Genomic DNA, 21,463 nt, shown 5'->3' on the forward strand with positions numbered 1-21,463 from the left:
GCTGAGTGATTCTGAACAAACATATGGGACTTTAATCATATTATGTAGTACATTTTACTGTGTATGTAAGACTGTAGATGTCTTATATTAGCTGGTAAAAAGGCCAGTTTAAAAAAAAAAGTGTTATATAGATGCTTGGTATGGCAAAACCCAGTTGAGGGTCATCTGTTGGTTACTGAACTGAGGAAGCAGATGCCTGAGTTTCTTCCTTCCCTTGAGCTCCAGAAGATGCAGACCTTGGTGGGCTTCAGGAGAATGCTTGAAGTTCACCTACAGCCAGTGACCTTTGAGGGTGGTATGGCCTTCCTCCCTTTCACCTGGCTTCTGAGGAAAGATAATTGAAGTGACACGTTGTCTTAGAGATGACATTCAATCTCACACCTCCGGCCAGGAGAACTGCCGCGCTGTGCTGGTGGGCAGCTGCCATTTTCCACCCCACAGGCGGCCCTGCAAAGACATCAGCACAAAATCCTCGGATGCGCTTCTGCAGTTGAGTCTATACCGCCTTAAAACACGTTGATCAACAAGGATATCCTCCAGCTCTCTTAAACGATATGGGTTTGAAATGCCCGCAAAAGGAGCTTGTTTCCCCGGCGTGTACTCTGGTGGCTCCTCGATGAGGGGAGGCACTTCGCTAGCGGGGACAGAACCGCCAAGAGCCGACGCATTTTCTGTCACGTTTTAACAGCGAAGTGTGAGGCAGCCGGAGTCCCGGCTCGCCCCTGGAGCTCGGCAGATCCCCTTGGAAGAGCAGGCAGGCGCTGCTCCCCCTGCCAGCCCTCCATAACCAGGCCGCGATTTTTAATCAAAAGCCTTATTGCTGAGGGGGCGGCGAGCGGAACCGCGGCGGGCAGCGGCGTCGGCTGCTCCCCTCGGCTCGGGGCAAGGCCCTGAGGGATCCCCGGCCGGACGGGCGGGTCCGCCCGGGATAGCCCAGCCGGGTCGGCCGCAGCCCGCGGGGAGCTGCGCTGCGGCCTCCCCGCGCCCGCCCTCTCTCCCTCCCGTATCCCTGGGTCCGCCCGTATCCCTGCATTCCCTGCTGCAGCATCCCCTCCTCCCCTCAATCCCAGCAGTAGCGGCGGCCCCGGGCTCGGCTCCCCGCGCTGCGGCGGCGCTCGGCGGCGGCTCCCCCCCGCCGCGGCCGCCATGTTGGGCTGCAGCGGGTTCGGCGGCGGCGGCTGCCGCGTGTGACCGCGGGAGGGAAGGAGGGAGGGAAGGAAGGAGGGAGGAGGGAAGGAAGGAGGGAGCGGCGGGGGAGAGGAGGGCGCGGAAGCGGAGGGAGGGAGGGAGCGAGCCGGGGAGGGAGGGCGCCGCCGCTACCCCTCCCCGCCGCCCCGCGCACGCACACACACACAGAGACACACACACACACCCGCACACGCACCGCCCGAGGATGCCCTTTGCCCGGGGGGGCGAAGCCGGGACACCATCGCGCCGCCGGGAGTGAAGCCACCGCCGCCGTCGTCGGGGCCTCCCGGCCCGCAGCGTGCGGCCGGAGCGGAGACGCCGGCGCTTTCCCTCCGCCTCAGGACGCGCACCGGGTGGAGGAGGAGGAGGAGGGCGCCGTCTCCGCAGCAGCCGCCGCCGCCGCAGCCATGGGAAGGATTTGACAGGGCTCGGAGCGCTTTTGCCGGTGTGTCGGGGCGCGCGTCCCGCCCGCCGCCCCTTAGCGCAGCGGAGGAGAAGGGGGCGACAATGAAGACTTTAGTTTTTTTGAATCACTGAAAAGCCTTAAAAGGAGACTTGGTAAGAAGGAGGAGGAGGACGGGAAAGGCTGCCCGGGGCAGGACGTGGCTGCGCCCTGAGGAGGGGGGGCTGCGCCCCACCCCGCGGTGGCCGCGGAGGCGCTGCCGGGGCCGGGGGGGGCGGCGGGGCTGCGCGGCCCCTCATCCCTCCCTCCCCGCCGGTGTGCGCCCTCGATTCTGCTGCCTTTCGCTTATATAAATACGTAAATACATCTGTTTTCCCCTTCCCATCCGTCCTGGGAAGCGGAACCAAAGGGGCTGTTAGCCCGTGGTGCTGCGGCGGGGCTCCTCGCAGGATCGCGCTGCATGATCTGCATTGGGAATGAAGGAGAAGACCTTCTTAAATACTTAACTGCGTGTGCCTATGCACTCACGGTGAAATCGGTGTCAGGCAGTCTCGGTTGAATTTGAGTGCAATTATTATTGTTAAAGCATCAGGAATGCCCATATATGTTTTTGCCCCACTTCTTACTAAGCCTGTTAATTTTTTTTAGGATAACTATTTTCTTCTCTTAAATGTCATAAATACACAGATATCCACACTGTATGTGTGTGTCTGAAACTGCAAGGGTTTAGTTTAGGCTGGGAACACCGAGGTGGGCTGGCAATTAAGGACCATCACAGTTTGGCACTTGTTAAAAAATACTGTTGACTTTTTAAACAACAAAACCCTCAAAAGTTTTTTTTTTGTTGTTGTTGTTTTTCTGACAAAGTAATAATAATCATTAAAAAAGAAACCCCAATGCAAACTGAAACAACCATGTCTGGAGAAGTGCGTTTGAAGCAGTTGGAGCAGTTTATTTTGGATGGGCCAACACAGACTAATGGGCAATGCTTCAGTGTGGAAACCTTGCTGGATATACTCATCTGCCTTTATGATGAATGTAATAATTCCCCTCTGAGAAGAGAGAAGAACATCCTTGAGTATCTGGAGTGGGGTAAGTTTGAATGTGTTTATTTTGTGTACATCCGTCCATGTTCCTGTCTGCTTTGTATAATGTCTCTGTTATTTATGTGTGCGAGGGGATTGTTTATAACTCAGTGTTTTACTGGGAAGTGTTGTCAGTTCCACTGTATTTAAACTTGGTAGTGGTGCTAAAAAGAAATCTGTATTGTTTTTTTGTCTTTGAGGTATGCATGTAAAACATAGTTCATATTTTTTATTTTTCTTTTTTGACATGGATCGGGCTTTTGTGTTCCTAGCATATTTGTTTGCCTTCAGGCCCAGCTGTTGAGTTCTGTATCTTAAAATTGCTGGGAATATGGAATGGTGAGGGATAAATTCTCTGATGCCTGCAAAAATATCAATGCACAGTCCTCTGATTTGCTTCTGCAGTTGAATCTGTACTGCTTTAAAATAAAACATGTTGATCAACAAGAAAATCCTTCAGCTTTCTGAAATGATAAGGATTTGAAACATCTGTGAAGATGGAGAAGATGACATTCTCTTCTTTAATATAAAATTGTTGCTGACTTAAGTAGATTGCTTTTTTCATCAGGAAAATCAGAGTTGAAAAGCAGAATGAAAATCTGTGTGTCCCCGACAGACTTTTAATTTTGTGGGAGATAGGGTATTAGTAGATTTTTAAAGGAAAGCAGGTGAATGATATTGTGCCAGTTCTTCTTATGTTGTCACAGAACTGGTTGACTCTATTTTTTTCTTTTTAATTCTCTTTCTTCCTCCTCCTAAACTCAGTTGTAAACCAGAAGATGCAGTCTGACATAAGAACCTTGATGAGAACAGTTACTGTATCTGACCTTCAAACTTCAAAGTCATGCTGCACTTCTGTATTTGCATACAGAACCATTTACCACATTTGCTTTGTAATAAATACATGACCATGCCTCCTTCATTAAAAAAAGCATATTTTTGAAACATGTTAACAGGCATTTGATTAACTAGGTGGTTGAGCTCTTCAAAATGAAGTTGCAGAGGAAAGACATTGTTTTGATAACTGATCTAACAACTTGAGGCTGATATGTGTGTGTTTTATTTTCCTGCTCCTCTCTGTAGTCATACTGACATCTAAAGGACATCTGACTCAGTAATTAAGTTTCTTGTAGTGTTCATATTGCACTGTTTTTTGTTTTCTTATTATCTGGAAGAACAGGCTATAATTAATGCATTCTAGCAAAGGAGGAAATGGTAATTAAAAGTTCTTCTGAATAATCTTCCCTCTAAAACTGCCACTGGCATACAGAAGCTGTGAAAGACTGGGGAAATATGATGGCTCCAAGGGTATTTTCTGTGCAGGAACTTAGTGTAGTCTGCAGTGCATCTAGCCAGGTGATGATACCCTGTAAATAATAATAATAATAACAACCAAGTTAACCATATCTAGATGATCAGAACAACAGTGTGTTTAGGACCCATTGTGTTGGGTACTGGTGCATTGAGTGGTGGTTGTTTAATAGGTACATGTATCATTGCAAGGCTCTGACAGTAGCTCAAAATTTCTGTAATAAGCTTTCCCATCTGCTGATGGAAATAATACACTGTTTTGGAAAGGCTGGACTGGAATAAGGTTTCTTGCTGGCCTATTTTTCCTGCTATTTTTCCACTCTCATGCTCCAGCTGTGCCTTAGCAGGACTCTGAGGCTTCAGAGAAGACCAATTGCTTCCATTTCCAGGGCTGAGTTACTGTGGTCTTCTGTCTGCTCCCAGCTCTGCTGTCCAGCCTTCTGCCCTGGGAGCTTTCCCAGGAGGGCTTGTGAGGTGACAGGGAAGAGCCAGCGGTGGCTGGTACCTGCTGGTGGAAGTGTCTGTGTGAATGATGTCTGTATCCTGCAAACGCTCCCAGGAGTGTCTCCTCTGAGGGCCAGCCCTCCTGGTGAAACTGGCGGTCTCTGGCATTCCTCTTGGGATCAGGGAGTTGGCAAAATCAGGCCCTTAGAGAGGTTGGGTACCCTTCAGTGCTGTGGTGCAGTGGAGTTACTGAGGGTACCCTGTGCTTTGATATAATCATGACCCCTCGTATCTCTCTTCCCAGAAGGAGAAACAATGCAAGTGGTTGATTAGAAAGAGCTTATATGTGGTTTTCAAGTCAGAGATGTGCTGAGTAGTGGCAGAAGTGGAAGGCTGGCAGCCAGAAATCATGGACTCTGCCCACACCTCTAAAGGACTCAGCGTTGAAGTGCTTTCAGCTCAGTTTTTTTTAGCTTCTCTATTTGAACAGCAGGAAAAGTAGCACAAATTTTACACCAGGGAGTTCAGAAAGCTGCTGCATGTGGAGCGCTCTTGGTTTTGAATGTACCGTATAAAATAGTGTGTGTTAATTTATTTTTCCCATCAGTGGAATAAAACTTGGGGGCTGGTATATCTATTGGTGGATGTCAGTTGGATGCTGGCATTTTGTGGGTTTCTGCCAAACATCTACAGATTGGCTCAAATATTATGAAGAGTGCAATCTGAATGTATTGGAACTGGTCAGGGGACTGGTATGAACTGGGATGTGTGTGTATGTATACAAAATGCAGAGTACAAATTCACTCCTGAGAACTGATTGTCATCTTAAACTGTCTTTGTTAAAATAAATTATTCCTTCTAGAAGTAAATAAGGTTTATTTTTAGTCTGTTAAGTTTAAGAAAAGGTTAATAAACATCTGTTCAGTGGTCACACAGACTCCTATTGAGCAGCAAATAATTTTTTTCTTTTCAGCAGTGTAGTTTTGAGGTGTTACTGTTTGGTTTTGTGGAGGGTTTGAGCAGGGGTTGCATTTGGGTATGTGTATTTTTATACAGAGTGTTCTGGGTCTGAGATGTTGTCTGCTGTATTTCATGTAAGACTGAACCACAATCTGACTTTTTGGGGGAAAGGTTTAGGAGATACTCTACCATGGAGAAGCTAATGTCTTAATGACAGCCATGTGACTGCTGCTATATTTAGGGGAACTAAGAAGCTTCATGTTCTAGTACTTAGATCTTTTAGGACTACTTTATGAACTTGTAATCTAGAACTATAACTTACTAAAAAATCAATCGGGGTAAAAGAATAGAGATCTGAACTAATTGTTCATGTTTTGGCTTGATACTGCAAGTTTAACTCAGGACGTGGAGAAAGTAAGGTCTCTACAATGTGAAGTTGAGCTTTAAATTTTTGTAGAATTTCAGTCTTTTTTGCTGCTTGAAATGACATTAGAAGTGTCACAGATGGTTAGAAGTGTCAGGTTAATTATTTTGTGATTCAGAAGCTGCTTTGCTTCTAAAATCCTATCATTGGCTTTAAGTGAAAATATAATTGCATTCCCTATTTTTATACAGTATTGATTTTGTGACTTGTTTGTAAGATGATTTAATTTTGTTGTTTATATTCCATAGGTATCTTATATGCCAACACAGCCATGGAAAGAGCCAATGTATTTGAGTTCTGAGGGTTAAATCAGGGCACATTTTGAGATATCAGGAAGAAACTGGAACATTTAGATTTGGCTTGTTCTATGTATTTGATGCTAGTTTTCATTTTTATCTGTATTGATAGTTGTATTTGTGATTTAGAAAAGGGCTTGTCTAATTATAGCAACTGGAGCTTACCAGAAAAAGCTGTTGAGAATTCCAAGCACTTTGCTTTTTCTTGTCTACTTGTGTGTGAGTTGCCATGCTGATGCAAGAGTATAAGGGAGGCAACGAAGGCTGATAAGGTGAACTTGAAGGAGAACTATAGTGATAAAAAGAAGCTTTTGGAGATGCTTTGGTTCTGGGAAAACTTTCTTTCCAATGGCCCTAGTTTGAATTGCTTTTAAAAAGAAATGAGAACAATGTTATTTAGGATTCATTGAAGGAATAATAGAATAAACCTCAAAATGTGTGATGATGAAAGTGAGGGAAGATGGAGGGCACCACCAGTACCATGATGAGGTCAGTGACTTGATTAAATCTGTGCTCTTGTTGGAAAAATATAAACTGTCCTTTAGTAAAATTTTTGTTTGATTGGTTTTGTTCAGTTTGTTGTTGTTCTTATTTGTTTTTTTGCTTTTTTCTACTGAAGAAAGCTTTGGAAGATGGATTAAATTGTTCTCATTTCATCTCTAGTAGAACTGAAATGCATGCTGTTTCTGCAGTGCTGATACGGTCATACCCTAGACTATCATCATTGGTCTCATACTTCTGTTACTCAGTTGTGCAGCATCTGTTCTGGATATTGAAAATAGCTCTATGACCATACAACCAATTTTTCAAGACAGAATTGCAGACAGGTTGTCTATGTTACCTTTCTGGCACTCTCTCTCATGGTTTTTCTTAAGAAAAAATAGTAAGCCCCTTTTTGAGCTGGATTTGTTTTTGCATATTAGTTACAAAAGAAAACAAAATCTTGTTTCTAGGCTTCTGCACATCTTCTTTGTTATTTATCTCTGTATAAGTCCTGAACAAAATCACAGTCGTTTTCAGCTATGAGTTGCTTATGTTTTGTTTTTAAAACAGCTGTTAAAAACAATCCTTCATTTAGGTCCTATTCTTAGCAGACAGTAAAAGACTTAGCAATCAACTTTTTCAAGTTTTGTTGTTTTGGGTTTTTTTTAAGTAGACTTTGGTGCTCAGTACTTTCTAACCTTAGTACTATCTAACCATTAGAAATAATTTTTCCCCCTAATTACATTCTAAAAAGTATAAACTTCTTTTTATTCTAGTCATAAAAATGGGAATACCTCCTGGCCTGACATCAGCAAAAACAGTTATTCAGTTCTGTCTGGAAAATGACAAGCATCTTGCTTGTCAAGGCCACTTAATGTTTAGGCACATTCCTAATTTTAAATGTGAGTTGTTTCATTGCTTGCAGCTGAGCCATGTGAACTGATGGGGCTCCATCAGTGCAGAAGACATCGTGGCATTCTTGACACGTAAATTTCTGACATTGTTTACAATAACACTTTACTGCTTATTTTGTGTGATCTATTGTTTCTGTTACACAGCTGCAACCAACAATTAAATGCTTTTTTATTGATTAGGGTGAAAGAAGAAGGTTCTTTAATGCTCTCAAATAGAAACGATCTTTAAATCTCTATGTTTCAGAATATTGTGTAAAGATCTTTTATATAGATGCAGTTCTACACCAAATTGCTTGAAAAAGAAGGAAACAGTATTTGCCGGAAAATATGTAGAAGAATGGTTGCCCATGCAGCTTTAGTGTTAAGTAGCTCTGTGTTTAAGGTCTATACCTAATAAATTGTGATTTTTTTCCCACATTTATTTCACTTTTGATTCTTGCCTTCAACACAGTAAACGAATTGCTGTGTTTTTATCAACAGTTCTGATGTGTTCAAATGAGCTGTGAGACCATCCAGTTAATTCTACTTGGTTTTTATTAGTTTCCAGTAGAGTGAGGCATTAATCCATTGTAACATGTTTGTTTCATTGCACATTTTCATTACACAAAGTGTTTTTTTAATTAAAACTCTTAATTTTAAGTAGAAATTAGTTTAAAGGCTGTTCTTTTTCTCTCTTTTTGTTCTGTTGGGCAGGGGAAGTTTGGAAGTACTCCAGGGCTGCCTATTTTGGGGCATATTTGGGGTGTGTGTCTTCAGGTTGACTGACTTCTGTCAGTGATGTCCTGTTTGTTGCAAAGGAGCACAGCTTGCTTAGATAGAAAGCTAACTAATATTTAGTTTCCAGGAATTTTAGAAATGCCTTTATTCTGTACAGAAATTCCTTGCATGCTTTGGTCTAATGGGGACAAATGGAGAAATACAATTATATGAGTTAGTCTGCTCAGTGGGCATTATAAACCTCATGACAACACAATAAATTCCCTGTTATTGGGACATCTCATGTTTAAGGGTTAATCCAGTAGGGTTTTTTTACGGTATGATCATAACTGCAAAATGTACTACTGAAGGTGTGTTTGAATTTTTAACCTCTGTGTAGGATATGAGGCTGTGCATGTACCCGATTAAACTCCTTGTATTTTGGCCCTTCTCTCTTGGACTTTACTGACATATTTTTGTATAACCTGCAGCATATTATATCACAGCTGACTAATATTGTGCTCCAAAAGCAATGAGCTTTATTGCTCGATATAGTTAAATTATGAGAAAAAAAATTATATATAGTATTTTTTTTACAAAGACAGGTAGAAGGAACCTTTCTTTTTGAAGCTCTACCTTACATCCATAGATCAGTGTTTGAATCCTGAATAGCAGCAGCAAATAACAGTAATTTCACTACTGAGTCATACCTGTGGCTGGAGACACCAGTGTTGTTTTGAAATTTTCTTATGAATAAATTGCAAATACAGGATTTTGAGATACAAAATGGGTGTAGGCTACTATCCTGGAAATCATTCTCCCCATATTATTTTCTGAAAGTGATCTGTAATAAATTGCCCGGGATGTGTCTTTGAAAAATATTAATGTATTCTTAGCATCTCTGATTGCTTTTATCCTGTAAAAAATTTACAGTACCCATTTATGCAGAAAACTTCCAGAAGCAATTAAATCCTGCTGCCAAGCTCTAAAACCCGACTAAAAAAGCTACAGTGGACTGGTGAGACAGGATTGAAAGAAAAGGCCAGTTTATAGACTTTTGAAGTTTTATCTTTTGGCAAAGCAGGCATTCCTTCCACAAGCATTTGTACTTGTTTAATTTGATTTTCTTTTTCTGGCTGAACAACTGGAATATTTTGTTCTACTCTGGTCTAACTTACCTCAACACGTTATTTTTCTAAAATCCGCATTAAGCTTGGGAGTGCTTCTAATGTGGACCAAAATCTTTAAAAAATGCAAGTGATTTAGGTCAGTCATGTGCAATCTTTTGTTAACGACAAGATTTTTATTTCAAATAGTTTAAACATGACATTAGGCTTAATAATAACTGCAAAAATCTTCTATTCAGGCAGGTCAGTTTGCTTTATTTCTAGTAATACAGCCTAATTAGGTTTACTGGTGGTCACCATGGATAAAAGCCACATGAGGTATATCCAGACTTCTCTGACTTTGTGTTTCATTATTCTTCCTTATCCGTATCCAGACTTCCAGTTTGATTTAAATTAGTTTTCTTACACAATATTGCAGATTTCTTTTATTCTTAGGGATCACCTTCTTAGTGCACCTTCTCTTGGCAACTTTTTGAAAAGCTTGTCATAGGGACCTTGTAGATGTTATGAACTGTGGTAGTTTTGTGTGCCATTTTGAGGGGAAAAGATATATTTTGCTCAACAATTTAGTGGATATGTGCAGTAATTTTTTTTTGTAGAAATAAAGTGAGTTTAGCGTGCCATTCCAAGTGGGAGAGGAAAAAGAATTTGTAGATGTTAATAAAAATAATTGCATTTCCTTCAGACGTTGTGGGATTAGAGCAGCAATGCCTTGTTGGTCTTTAGTTTCCTTTCAGTCTCAGAGTTTGAGGCTTGGAGTAGGATGTGGTGGAGGGCCTGCAAGTCTCAATGTCTGAGTCCTTCTTCCTTTCCTTTCTCCAAGGTTTTTCATGGAGCAATTTACCTTCTCAGCTGAGGCCTTGTGCATTTTTTCCTTGCTTCCATTCTGTTGCTTTTCATCCCATCTCAGTATTTCTAATATAGTGTGGATGTCCATGTGTCAGTCTGATCTTCCCATGACCAGAATCTTGGTTTCTGGATTTGGATTGGTATTTTTTTTGTTTTTCCCTAGTCATTCCCAAGATTTCATTATTTTCTTGGCCAGATTAATAATATAGAGATTGTGTGCGGAGAATGGTAGCAAAAAGTTGTCACCTGAGTGAAAAATAGCACACAGACCTTACCCACAGGTGCATCTATACAGTGTTTTCCTGTACTTTTCTTATTAGAACAATTTATTTACTATCATTAATCATTTTGCCTTGTTAGATTTTGGAGAACTGGAGCCTTGGGCTGTTTTTTCTGCTTATGAGTAAGAAGTTGTGATCTGTTTTAGTCCTGTAGTCTAAAAAGGATGAAACTTAAGTGGGAGTATAGCTTTATCATTTTAATACCTGAAACTAAAATAAAGAAGTGATAGGAAGGGTGGCAATTACTTTTGTCTGCCCAGTAGTTTTCAAAGAAAATGTCATTTGTGCTGTGGGGACACCACATTCCCAAGGTATTTCCTGTTGGTGCTCATTAAAGTTCTTTCACCTTTAGCTTGCTGTCTTTTGTAAATAAAGCACTGTGTTGTCTGACTGTTTTGCAGGACACATAGTAACAAGAGGAGGAGGAGGAAATAGAAGTCACATTTTGATTGCAACTCACTGGTTTTATCTTGGGTGGGGGCTGACCTGATGGTGTCTTAAGGCTGGCTAAGTCCACTGAACTTTGTTTTACTGGGGCTTGTGTGGGCAGAGGGACACAATCCAGTTAACAGCCAAGCTGCAGAAGCGCATTGAAATCTGTCAGTATGGTTCTGTGGAGATACTGTAGTGGTGTTTGTACAAAAGAAAGAGGCTAGGATTGTGACAGCCCAGACTTCTGTGGCTCCAGCTAGTACAACTCCTGTGCTCCAGGCTGTTTGTCTCTCAGATTCCCTCTAGCATAAAAGGGAGCTACAACTTTGAAACAAATTTTTAGGCTACCAGCTTCTTCTGGTAGGTGTTTGGTGTAGAAATTCAGTGAGCTTCATTTTTTTCTGTAACAGTTTCTAAAACTTTTCTTTTTGCAATAAGAAAGTTTCTAATAATCAAGAGGGATCTTCAAAATAACTGTCTGATTTTGATGATGGTAATTCCTTGCAAAAAGAAAGTGTTGGTCTGGTGTGGTATTTGGCATAGTATCACTTAGTGTCTTTACACTGTTTTCATTGTATACTTTGTAACTGAAAGACAAGGATTCTTATGTTAACCCACTTGGAATAGCTTCCTTATATTTCCCCCAACTTTTAGAACTAAAACACATGATGTACTATTTTGTGATTATTTAAAAAGATCCTTTTATAATTTTGATAGGGATTGAGACAAAAGAGACTTGTTTTCTTGCTGAACTGATATGTTAGAGGAAATTATAGAAGCTGCTTCCTATGCAAACAGAAATTTGCGGAGAAGACCATTATAATTTTGCTGTTCTGTCATTCTACCTCCAGTATTGACTGTTTTCACCTTTACAGCTAGCAGCCACTTTTGGGTAACAAAATATGTACTTCTAAATTTCTGCATCTTTATGAAAGTAATAATTTAATTTTTGAAATTAAATTAGTCAAGTGGGTTTTTCTGGCTATAAGTAGGCTGGCTATAAAAATGTACTGTCTATGGCCTTATGTGTTACTGGTTTATCTGAAAATAAGGGATGACATAATATCTCCATTGATGATAATTCACACTCTGAAAATGAAAACACTATTTAGAATTAAGGTTACCAAGAGAAAATGGTATACAGTGTGTGTATTACCACAGCTGGTGTGTATTATTTCATTTGCTTGCTATTTTTTGGTTAACTTTATCCTTAAGTAACATGGACTTCAGAGAAGGTGATCTGGGAACCAGTTGCTTTTGGTGTTGTAGCTTCTTAGGTACTTCAGTGAGTATTTGTGCAGTTATACTGCTGAGTGTATGCTGCAGGAGCTCATGGTAATGCCTCAAGAGTCTCTTCCTGGCTGATTTAGCAGAGATGTCATCTGATTTTATCAGTAGTAGCCTAGTGCTTAAATTTTCTGGGGGAGAAAAAAGTGTACAGCTGGGTCAAGGAGCTAATGATTTGTTGTCTAGCTATATTCTTCTTGAATTTTTTACATTCTTCTTCTCCAAAGCTAAGATCCTTTAATGGAAATTGTATTACTTACTGACAATACTACATTCACTTTGTGATCCTTGGCACTACCAATAGAATGGAATCCTATCCAATAAAGTCTTGATATTAGTACTTACAAATTTGTTTTAATTTCACCATTAAGTTTTCTTGATAAGGAAACAAACCACTCTAAAGAGTTTTTGCTTTCTGTTGGTCATGTGGTTCATGTTGTCAGTTAATGTATTTAACCATGTGTATGATCATAGTTATAATTGCAAAAGTTTCTACCTCATATGTTGCTGGCAATTGATTTGTTCTAAAGCCTCAATGCATTCAGCTCTTAACCAGATTGAATTTGTGGCACTAAAATTTTTTGTTCACATCAAAGTATCATACGATTATTCAAGACTTGAATAATTTTATTCCATGTGACCTTGTGACTTTTTTTCCTCCATATACCTTAATTAGGAAGTAGAACATTTATTGATAATTCTTACTGATGACAGGTCATGATCAGCAAAATGAAATTTTATACTTTAAAACCTAGGTGTTAAGAATATATAAATCTGTCTTTAAAAGGAAGTTTCTTGTCTTGCTCCTTTTGCTTCAGAGAGGGTTTCCATCTTTTGGGGGTTTCCTTTTTTTTTTTTTTTCTTTTTCAGTTTAAGGAAACAATCTTCTCTAATATGTCACTGTCAGATGAAGTTGGATCAGATTAGTTCATGTGTTTGGGGCAAGTATTTTCTTTAGTAGTTTTGATATTATCCCACTGCTTCTTATAGCAGTAAACTTTATGACTGCTAGATTTGCATGGCACTTTTGCTAATGTTAGGCTATCATTAGTTACTGCTCTTAGTTTAGATTTTCAGTTTCTCTCAGACACACCTTCTCCAGCTTTTTGTGTGTTCCCTGTCCCTGCCATGTGAAGTCACACGCTCTTACAGTGACAGGGTGCAAAGGTCATTCCTAGCATGGTTCCAGCATCAGGGGTACAGATCCATTTCCAATGGGAAGCATCAGAGGAAATTTGCAGGAGATGGAAGATGGTAAATTAAGTAATTTTGGCACAGCTACAAGGATTTCTTCTTGGTATGCTGATAATTGTTTTTAATAATACCGCCCCCCCCACTACCCTTCTCAAAGCTTGTGGCAGAATTTTCATTACCTTCAAGAGAAGCAGGGTCAAACCACATGTTTGAATTAAGCATAATAACTTAGCACAGGGGCTTGGGGTCTTTTGTGTGTGTGTTTGTAAAACACAGTGCAGAAGAGCTGCACTGCTGCTTCCTGATGTCCCTTCTCAGAGTATTCCCATCAGACAGGAATATATGAAATCTATAAATGTGCTACTTGACATTTTCAGACTCACAATTTAAACATAAGACTTGACAAATAAGCCCAGGTTCTCTTCTCTCTCTTTTCCTTAGTGTCTGTCTCATACCATATTTTTCTGTGCCAGGCACTTAAAGACCTAGGTGCTATTTTCCCTGCTACTTTTTTCTCTTTGAGAGAAAAACAGCCTCTCCACTGAAAGGCTGTTTCCCAGGTGGTGTGTCAAGATTTGAGAAAGTTTAGACATCTGAATGGGGATGAATTCATCACGTGGGAGGCATTGACTTTAATAGCTATGAGCCAAAATTGTCATGTCTGTCTGATAGGAAGAAGAAGGCATTTCTAAGCCTAATTCTGCTCTCAGTTAATGGAGATAAGCATCATGTTAAATCACTGATGCCCTCATGATACTAAAGCAGTTTGTATTTGCTGCTGAGCTTCTAAAGAGAGCCAAACTATTTGAGGGCATTAACTGGTTAAGTATTTAAAATTATGCTTCAGTTACTGTAGCTTTTTCTAGATGTCAAGAGAGAATATTTTCATTATTCATTATTTTGCTTCACTTTTTTATAGTACACTTTTGAAATGTTTCCTGCTTGTGAGGGTTGTAAATATACGTTTTCTCCTTTCAATTATTTTCCTGCTGAGAAAATAATTTACAGTAATATTGGGTACTTCGATATATTGCCTTGAAAACCTGTATGGGAAAAGTATGTGGTTATTAGCATATGAAATATCTCTGCAAAGAAATGGAGGCACAGCTGTGATTTGTGAAGGTGATTTAAAAATTCAGTGGAAAAGCAGTTTCTAGGATCCAGGTTTATGTTTGTGTTCCTTCCAGTTTAATTTGTTTTTCTTCAAAGTTTTTTGAAACGTTTGTTGTGGAAATTCCTGAAGGTGTGGGTGGCTTGTAACTTCTGTGTGTTTAAGAGCTTTATTTATTTGCTTAAATTTCTAGCATACTGTTTGGGTGCCCTTTCTAATCTTATTTCTGTGATCTTGTTGCTGTGATGTCCTCTTTCCTCCCTCTTCTGTACCTTCAGCATTGTACAACTCAAAGCAGTGGCAATTGTTTTATTTCTCAGAAGGGAAGTGCTCTTTACTGCAGTGGTTGGGTGGATGCTTGCCAGAATTGTGTTTTGAGCAACTGTTTATGTGTGTTGAACTTGGACCTCCATAAAAATTAATCTTGTAACTCATATGGTGATTTGTTTGTACCTCACCTTAGCAAAATCTTTCCTGTGGATTATGACGTGCATGTGATATGCCCGTGATATGCATGCCGCTGGCATTTCAGAGAAGTTTTCCTGAGTGCCTTAATGTCTTACAGAAGTTGAAATGCATACATTGAAATCTTGTCTCCTATATTCCTGTTTATGGAATAGGTTTGCAATGTCTCCTGCGGTGTGTTAAGGTTTAGCTTGAGTGGACTTTGAGGAATACTGATGGTTGTGGTGTTGGAGCAAGTAACTGTTAGGCTGCAAAATTCAGATCATTGCTACACTAGAAACTTAACCCATAAAACTTTGCATGCTTTCAGGAAGTCAAATATGATGTCAAGAGAGATAACCAGAAACTCTTTGATTTATATCTCCAACTAATGCTGAGAATTACCTCCTGGAAGGCTGTATCTGCATAGGTATTGCTCAAAAAGTTTTAATTGTAGGTTGAGGCAGGTTCTCTTAAAACCTTGTACTTAATCATCAATTAAAGTGAAAAATACAGTATAGGTAGGCAGTTTCATAATACTGTCACTTCTTTGGATCAGGAAATTCCCCCTTCCTACTCCTCCTTTTTTTCTGCCTGGTGCTTTTGAGTATCTGCTTCCTGCCTGTTTCCAGTGGCTCTCTGAACTGCCCTGTGAGGAGCTGATTTTAAAGCAAGTGTGCTAAGTAAAAGTCAGCTTTCCATCAAGAATGGATACTCTGCATTTTTAGGTAACTTTATTTTGGTGTTTACTGCTTAAGAGCTTCTGAGAACATTCTGTAGGGTGCCCAGAGGTTGGTTGGTGGTCAGTCTGTTTTTACAGCAACTTAGTCATGATATGCCAGAGGAGAAAAGTGAATTTTTTTAAATATAGTACTGCAAAAGAAAAATTCAGCAACTATTAATGAGCTATTACTTTGCAGATAGCAACTCTTTCCAAGGCACAGTGTAATTTATGTAGTACTTAATGCTTTGCATCAGAAGTTATTTATGGGGCAGTTTGTTTAATAAGAATTTCTGAGTGATTTTGCTGCCTTATTATAATTTGCATTTACTTTGTGTTTCATTTGAGCAGAAACATTTTGTACAGATTGCTGTAATCTGTATTTTTGCTCTGCCAGGTTCAAAGGGCAAAAGTTCTTGAAGTGTCCCGAGGTAGCTATTTATGATATACCAGGAATAGTGGAATTGGAGTTGGCATCGAGTCTGTCAGAGTTCTTCAGAGAAAGTATGGCAAGGGTTGGAATTGCCTTCCATGGCCTTCTGCCATAGCCAGCTCTTGTGCATACTTTTGGACAAGGGGAAGGAATAACTATTCCTCTGCTCTCCTGCTGCACATTTAATATTCCCAAAATGACAGTGATTTAGTGTTCTTATTCTTGGTGTGGGACAGCAGGACTTTAGAAACTTGCCTCCTTTATTTTACAGGTGTGGAAGGTCCCCAATGGATTGGTGTTCTGACGTGGTAGGATTACTAAAATGAGTTTGTTTTCTTACTAGTCTGTGGGCAGTGGAATTTGGGGTTTTAGTCCAGTTTTGGCTTCATTAGCAAAAGAGTAGCTTATAAAGAAACAAAATTAGTAGAAAAGAGTAACTTTTAATGAATTCTTTGTTTGTTTAAAGGGATCTGTCTTGAAAAAAATTATTAACAAAACGTTAGACTTCAGCCAGAACACATGACATCTGAAATAATGGGCAGTCATTCACACCTGTGTAAAATCAGAGACAGAACAGTAGTGTATTTTCAAATTTTTGTTTTGTTTATTTGTATGGAGCAGTGACATCTGAATAAAGTGCAAGCCAGTGCAGAACCAGATCCTACATGAGTATTTGTTCTGGAAAGCTGCAATAGCTCATTTGTGGTTTTCCTGCTTGTAAATAATGTAGTTAGCCCACCTCCTGCTGAATGTTTTTATTCATTATATGATTCTGCTGATGAATGTCTCTGCTTCTCTGAACTATATCAAGGAAGAATGTAGAGCAAGTTACTTAGTGATTTCTTGAGTTAAATCCTGAACTGCAAAGAAGAATTTAATGTTCTCCTGGAGGTTCTTGAATATTTTTCCCCTTCTCTTCTCAATTCCATGTAACAGAGGAAGCTTATTTCATGTAGGTTAGCATAGTAAGTCACTTCCATTTTGTGAGCTCAGTACTGCAGTAGGTGAGCTGCAGATTAAATGGAGAGCAATTCCTTTACTCATCCCTTTGAATGCTTTTCCCCTCTTGCTTGTGGCTTTAACTGGTGACTGTGACTGAATGGCCACACACAAAAATCTCCAAGACTTTCTTAGCACAGTCAACATCTTTGTTTTAAGGTACTTTTCTGCACCAAACACGATAATAATTTTCCTGTTAGTTGGTTTAATTCCTAAGAAAGGTTACTGCAGATGATTACATTGGAGAAGAAGAGGATGTTTCTTTCTTGTGATTTCATTAACTGCATAGGGTGTATAATTTTGGAACTTATTAGCTGAGAAGAGTAGTTAGGATTTGAAACTTGAAGTAATACATTATTTTTTTTTAATACTGCTTTTACAGTGTTGGGAGAAAGACAAACACAAGAAAATTCACCGTGAATATTTTTCTTTCCATTTTCTTTAAAGCTGGTAGCTTCATGAAGGAAGCTTTACCATGAAAAGAGATGTGGATGTGGAGCACCGGCCTTCTGGTCATGTTGAGGTCACTGGCCTCTGCTTAGTCCCTGCACAATCACAAAACAAATAAATGGTGGTTCAGAGCTGCCTTCCCACATTTTCTGAGAGTTCTGACTCATCCTTAAAACTTAGCATTTTGTCCTGAACTAACCATGAACCCTAAAGCCCCTGCTCCCTTGAGATATGTATCTTGCTTTTGAGTGGTTTCAACTTGATCGGATGATAGGACAGGTGGGACCAAATCTTGCTTATCTACAGGTCTGTTGTACATTCAGGATGAGTTGAGCAGTGTACAGGGATTATCTTTGAGCTGGTTAGCCTGGGATACTGTTTCTCCTGAATTTGAGGAGTTTGTGCCATACATGCAAGCATCCCCACTGCCCAGCAAATGTCTTAATCTCATCTTCTCTTTTATATCAGAAGTCAGTCCTGCTGGTCACTTGGAAATGCAAGGCCTAAGTAATGATTACATTCTGCTTTTTCATTTTGTGTCTGCTGAGGTTTCCAATCCTTCCACGCTCACTGGATGTTGAGCCTTTTTTGTGCTATTTTAGTGATAAATCTTTATGGTGCAGCTCCACAGTTTGACATCTGCACGCCTGCAGGGAGTGAACTGATTGTTGGGTGAAGTATGTCTGCAGTTGCAGCAAAACTGACTTAAGAGGTGAAGAAGATGTATTGTGTAACTGTACCTTGTTGTGTGGACTGGAGATTTTTATTTATCTCTTTGCCAGAAATCCAGCACCAGATTTTCATGGTGTAAGAACAGAGCAAGGAATGGTAGTGTTGGTGTTATGAAGAAATTTACGTTATGTTCTTTGTGTATCTATAAAGTAATTTGTCTGCATAATGCTTGAGCTAATTCTGAGTTTGTTTGGAAACTCAGATACATTCTCCTAGTGTGAAACAAAGGATATGTGAGTATCATTTATAGTTTTAGACAAAATAGCTGTAGTCGTATGCTGGTGATGTTTTCCCTGCCTGTTCCTGATTGTTCCCCCCTGTGACCTATTTTGCATATCCCATAAGACAGTAGGGCTCTGGAAACTAATTCATATTTTGTTGGGGACCAAGCTGTCAAAGTAAGCAGTTACTTAGTGGATGAATTTGTGGTTTGCTGGAAAGGAAAATGTTTGGGTTTTTTTTACAAGGGAATTGAATAATGCTATGTAGAATTGTATTCTCTTGCTGGCTGCTATAGAGGGTTTATTTTTTTCATCTAATGCTGGATATTAACCACATATTTTGTATGCAACCAGTATTATGCATTCATCACCATATGGATCAGTTAGTTGACTTCCTATGGTTTGATATGAAGAGATACTGAGAACTCTCAGCTGTCACTGAAATCAGTTGGAGCTCTGTTTCAGACTCTAAAACTCTATATAATGATATGTGCTCTATTAAGTTCACATATGGATTTCTAAAATTATCAGCTAATATTAGATTACTTACTTTTACCTTAAATTATCATGTGCCAGTTCCTGTTCTCATAAAGGCCATAAGATCACTGCTTTTCAAGGGTTGTTTTGAAAGGCAGTGTATTTAGGATCTTGCCATTGAATACATTTAAGAGTTTTTGTGAGAAGTCAGAAGTCTTGTTGCACAACGAATTAGATGTATTGTTTTCAGGAACCACCTGAATATATCTTATCTGGATATTGGAAGAGGTGCAGACTCATCATTTGTCTGTCTGTGCCCTCCAGTTTGTCACCAGCCCAAACTTAAGTCTCCATCATCATTGGTGTCTTAGCCAATTCTTGTTGTTTCGTATTTTTTTCTTTGACACATATTTGTCCAGTGCTAGTTTCATTCCAATGAATTGTCTTTTAGTTCCTATTTAAACAGAATGTTCTGTTAACTGCATATTACACAGCATGTATATTTACTTCATTTATTATTGCAGCTGTAGTTGATCTGAACAGAGCTGATGCTGTTTTGGAAGGCAGCTTGTGTTTTGGAAGAGATGAGTAGAATTTTTCTGAATTAAAATGAGGTGTGATGGAGCTACTGGTAGATGTAGAAAGGGAAAAATCTATATAAAAGAAGTGGTGACAAGTTGCATTTGGCTTCGTCTCAGTGTCACTATGGTTTGTAGAAAGCTAAGGAGGGGGTGTGCTGGGCTTAAAATAAGATCGTCTGTGTGTTAAAGAAGTGAGAGTGCTTTAGAGCACATGTTCAGGATTCCTGTAGATTCAATGAGAGTGTGTAAATGTATTTAAAGGCATCCAGAGAGGGATCCTGTCTGCCTGTATTAGAGGCTTTCTGGAATGTGCTTTCTCAGCCTTTAGGGGAGCACAGTTCAGGTTTTGAATGGTGCACCTGTCAGTTTGCCTCATCTAAGGTTTGGGGTTAATGCTGTTGGAGCTTGAACACCCAAAGATGACTCTAAAGCCATAGTTCAAAGTATTTTTTTTCTTGTTCATTTGGGTTATTGCAGGGAAGCTACAGCTGCGCTGCACCATGTTCCAGTGTTTAGATGTACCTCTGCCAGTAGGGAAGGAAAGCAGTGTTTCAGTTCCAGTTCCAGTCACTTGTGGCTAGACCACAGCATCCAGGCTCTGAGATAAAGGACATTATGTATTGCTTCTTCACCATTTTTGGGAAAAAAAGCACTATGTTTTCTTTCTCCTGTGGTTGGCTTTGTAGTAGGAACATTCTTTTCCAAATGTTAAATTAAGAAGCAGCATAACACCAATTGTCTTCCTAAAATCCAAAGTTTTGCTTTTTGTTCTCTCCTCTTTTAAAATCTAACTGCTACAGAACAAAAACAAAGCAAGCTGCTTTTCAGTTAATCATAAATTTAAAGGTGTACCACTGTCATTGTGCTTTGTATCTGGTATAGGAAATTCTATCCTTTAGACAGAGATGTGGGCATCTTAAGCCGCTTTTCTCTGTCTTGGTGGATGCACTTCTAACCCTGGTACACTTGCTCAGATTCAAAGAAGGCAGAATAGAGAAAGAAAGCCTTCAACAGAGGTAACAGAGAGAATACCTTCAATAATGTCCAAATCCTTAATCCCTACCTCCCTGCTCTTTGAAGAAAGGAAACAAACAGGATACAGGTTATGCTTTAAATAGAGTTCCCATGTCACTCTTCATCTGCACTGTCTTATTTGAAGCTTTCTTTGCCCCTGATGAGTCATTACTGTTGTCTTTTTCAGAACCTAAGCTTGGAAGCTTGTACATGCCACACCTTACATTAGATTTGAGATCTCTTTGGCTAAAATATTTCTTTTAAGCACATTAAAAAAAGACAGAGCCTTAATGCTGGTGTTGGATACTCTGTCCATTAAGTTTCTGGCAGTCTGTTTGTATTCAGTGTGGAGGTGGTGCTATCCCTGGGTAGATACAGGTGGTTATGATGTCATTATAGAGGTGGCAAAAAGGTGACTGAACATGGCTCATTTGTGCAGAATGATGCAAATCATGTAGCAGATGTAGGTAGGAAAACTCAAGACAGGCTTTATGGGCAAATGAATATGATTTTTCTGATCCTATTTTCTGACTAATTTCTTAAAGTAGTCTGGAACCTGGAAAAGTAGTACTTCCATTCAGTTAAACTGTAGATTTGCAAGGTAATAGGGAAATTGTCTACAGAACCTTGTTAATGGTGGTCTTTTAATTTTGAGAAGCTAGTTTTTTCCATATCAGGGTTATCTGATATAGAAAGAAATTGCCAAGCTTTATATTTTATTTCTGCAGTGTTTTGTGGCAGTATCAGTGCCCATGTTTGATTCTAATCATATTCCTGATAGTTTCTATCTCTGTTCTTTAGCTGCAGAATGTGGGTAGTAGTTAAGTGCTTCTCAGGAGTTCTGAGACTTCCTTAGTCTCAGAATTGTAGCATGTGATGGGCTTTGGAGAATTTATGTAAAATATA

The 21,463-nt window shown here is 39.8% G+C and overlaps 1 protein-coding gene and 1 long non-coding RNA gene across 13 annotated transcripts in view; one reads left to right on the forward strand and one right to left on the reverse strand.

Moving 5' to 3' along the window:
• Nucleotides 1–9: 9 nt before the first annotated feature.
• Nucleotides 10–1,515, reverse strand: LOC110473975 (uncharacterized). The gene is made up of 3 exons (XR_014953969.1): nt 1,385–1,515; nt 382–447; nt 10–324 (listed from the first exon to the last, which is right to left on the reverse strand). It is a non-coding gene; the product is annotated as an uncharacterized LOC110473975 (long non-coding RNA).
• Nucleotides 1,516–1,604: 89 nt separating this feature from the next.
• Nucleotides 1,605–21,463, forward strand: part of CDC42BPA (CDC42 binding protein kinase alpha) — a 181,289-nt gene continuing 161,430 nt past the window's right edge. For all 12 annotated transcript variants that reach the window (XM_085575882.1, XM_021537008.4, XM_031504271.3 and 9 more), the window contains exons 1-2: nt 1,605–1,746; nt 2,459–2,683. In XM_085575882.1, coding sequence (XP_085432008.1) covers nt 2,488–2,683 — 196 coding nt within the window. In that variant the 5' untranslated portion in view covers nt 1,605–1,746; nt 2,459–2,487. The remainder of the gene's footprint in view (nt 1,747–2,458; nt 2,684–21,463) is intronic.

This window comes from Lonchura striata, chromosome 3, assembly GCF_050655825.1.
Source record: "Lonchura striata isolate lonStrDom1 chromosome 3, ASM5065582v1, whole genome shotgun sequence".
Lineage (NCBI taxonomy): Eukaryota > Metazoa > Chordata > Aves > Passeriformes > Estrildidae > Lonchura > Lonchura striata.